The sequence below is a fragment of the Corythoichthys intestinalis genome, chromosome 2, assembly GCF_030265065.1.
Source record: "Corythoichthys intestinalis isolate RoL2023-P3 chromosome 2, ASM3026506v1, whole genome shotgun sequence".
Taxonomy (NCBI): domain Eukaryota; kingdom Metazoa; phylum Chordata; class Actinopteri; order Syngnathiformes; family Syngnathidae; genus Corythoichthys; species Corythoichthys intestinalis.
Window position 1 is genome coordinate 20,015,654 of NC_080396.1, and position 1,537 is coordinate 20,017,190.

At 38.2% G+C, this 1,537-nt stretch overlaps 1 protein-coding gene across 1 annotated transcript; it reads right to left on the minus strand.

Annotated features, from left to right (window-relative positions):
• Positions 1-767: 767 nt before the first annotated feature.
• On the minus strand, positions 768-1,537 carry nppb (natriuretic peptide B). Its single transcript, XM_057860228.1, has 3 exons — positions 1,367-1,537; positions 1,039-1,294; positions 768-955 (listed from the first exon to the last, which is right to left on the minus strand). Exons 1-3 carry the CDS (start codon positions 1,478-1,480, stop codon positions 945-947), a joined length of 381 nt encoding a protein of 126 aa, XP_057716211.1. The 5' UTR covers positions 1,481-1,537; the 3' UTR covers positions 768-944.

Genomic DNA, 1,537 nt, shown 5'->3' on the forward strand with positions numbered 1-1,537 from the left:
GCCAATCAAACATGCGTTTGGGGGGAAAAATGGACTGGCACATTCAGCAAGTGAAAAGGGGTAAATGTAAGTTTGAACATAATAGAAATAATTTAATAATGATGGGGTCAATTCTATCCTTATAACATCTTGGAAGACAATCTAAATGACTTGTATAACTGAACTCATTATATCATGCATATAAGGTTGCTTAAAAGTTGGTGGGGACAATTTGAGCATCCTTAAAAGTTGCTAGTGTTATGTCCCTACCATCCCTATGCAAACCTACGCCCTTGACTGTTACTGTATATGTGCTGCTATGGTTTGGTATTTTAATGACTGTTGTTATTGAAGAGTTTGATTGAAAAATACTTCCTATTTGTGGGTATACTTTGCCCAGAAAGAAGTACAAAAGTTGTATAGTTTTCTGAATTATTTCTAATGGTCCCATTCATTTCCAATGGCCGATATCACCAGGAAGCGAATTTAAAAAGTCCCAAAATCTACAGGAAATGAGCCAGAGATGCCCTGAAATTAACAGATATTGATCAAAAATGTAGGTAGACATCCAATTCATTTAAACTGGGAGGACAGGCTGTGAATGCTTATCATTTCAGTGCATGAGTTAACAAGGAAGTGACCTATAAACGCCCCAAAATTAAAAGGAAGTGACCAAAAATCTACAGGAAATGACACACGGGAGAGCAAATTTCTCCTGAAATTGCATTTTCTAATGTTTAGTGACAATGTAGATTTGCCGTCAGTAAAGACTCCAGTTTTCTGCAGTTGTAAACATTTATTGATACATTCATGGGAGAACTTTTTTACATACTTTTAAATAAATACACATGTAAGGCACAAACGACATAATAACTTAAATATTTGGTAATAAATTATGATTAATTAAATGACTTTTCTTAGTAACATTGGCATTCCACGAAGTTGTTGATGATAAGACTTCACAGTCATTTTGAATCTGCAAAGACAACACATCTTTAGTGTTTTTCCAAGTTTTTCAGCAATCCACCAATGAGGACTATGTCATTACTCTCTACTTACTGCGATTGTTAACACTGTTGCAGCCTAGGGAGCTCATGGAACCAATTCGGTCTATACGGCGACCAAAGCAAGCAGAAGCTCTCCTGGTGGAGTCGCTACGGACGCTCTTCAGGTTTTTGGCTGACAGGAACTCCCTGATTGAAGCTTCGTCCAAGGGGTCCTCTACCTGCTGGGCATCAGCTTCTGTGTTTGTGTCATCAACAGGGTTGACTGACCTTTGCTCTGGAAGCAACTCCTCAAATCTGTTAAGGAGAACCTAAAACGCCAAAATGGATATTAATAGGAAGCTAGAATCCATATCAGAGAAAATGTCTGTTCTTAAGCTTACCCTTAATATGTCCATGTCACTGGAGGTCAAGCTAGTGCTAACAGGATAAGTGCTGGATAGCTGAAGGTTGAAGACGCATAAAAGGCCGCAGACAACCCAGGAAGCAAAAGCCATATTTCTTTGTGGAGTATTTGAAACTTTTAGTGATTCTTTGCTAAAGAGCTTGTCAGT

Coding starts and splice junctions, on each gene's coding strand:
- nppb (XM_057860228.1), bottom strand. CDS start 1,480: ATGGCTTTTGCTTCCTGGGTTGTCTGCGGCCTTTTATGCGTCTTCAAC. Junction 1,295..1,366: donor GTGACATGGACATATTAAGG/GTAAGCTTAAGA, acceptor TTGGCGTTTTAG/GTTCTCCTTAACAGATTTGA.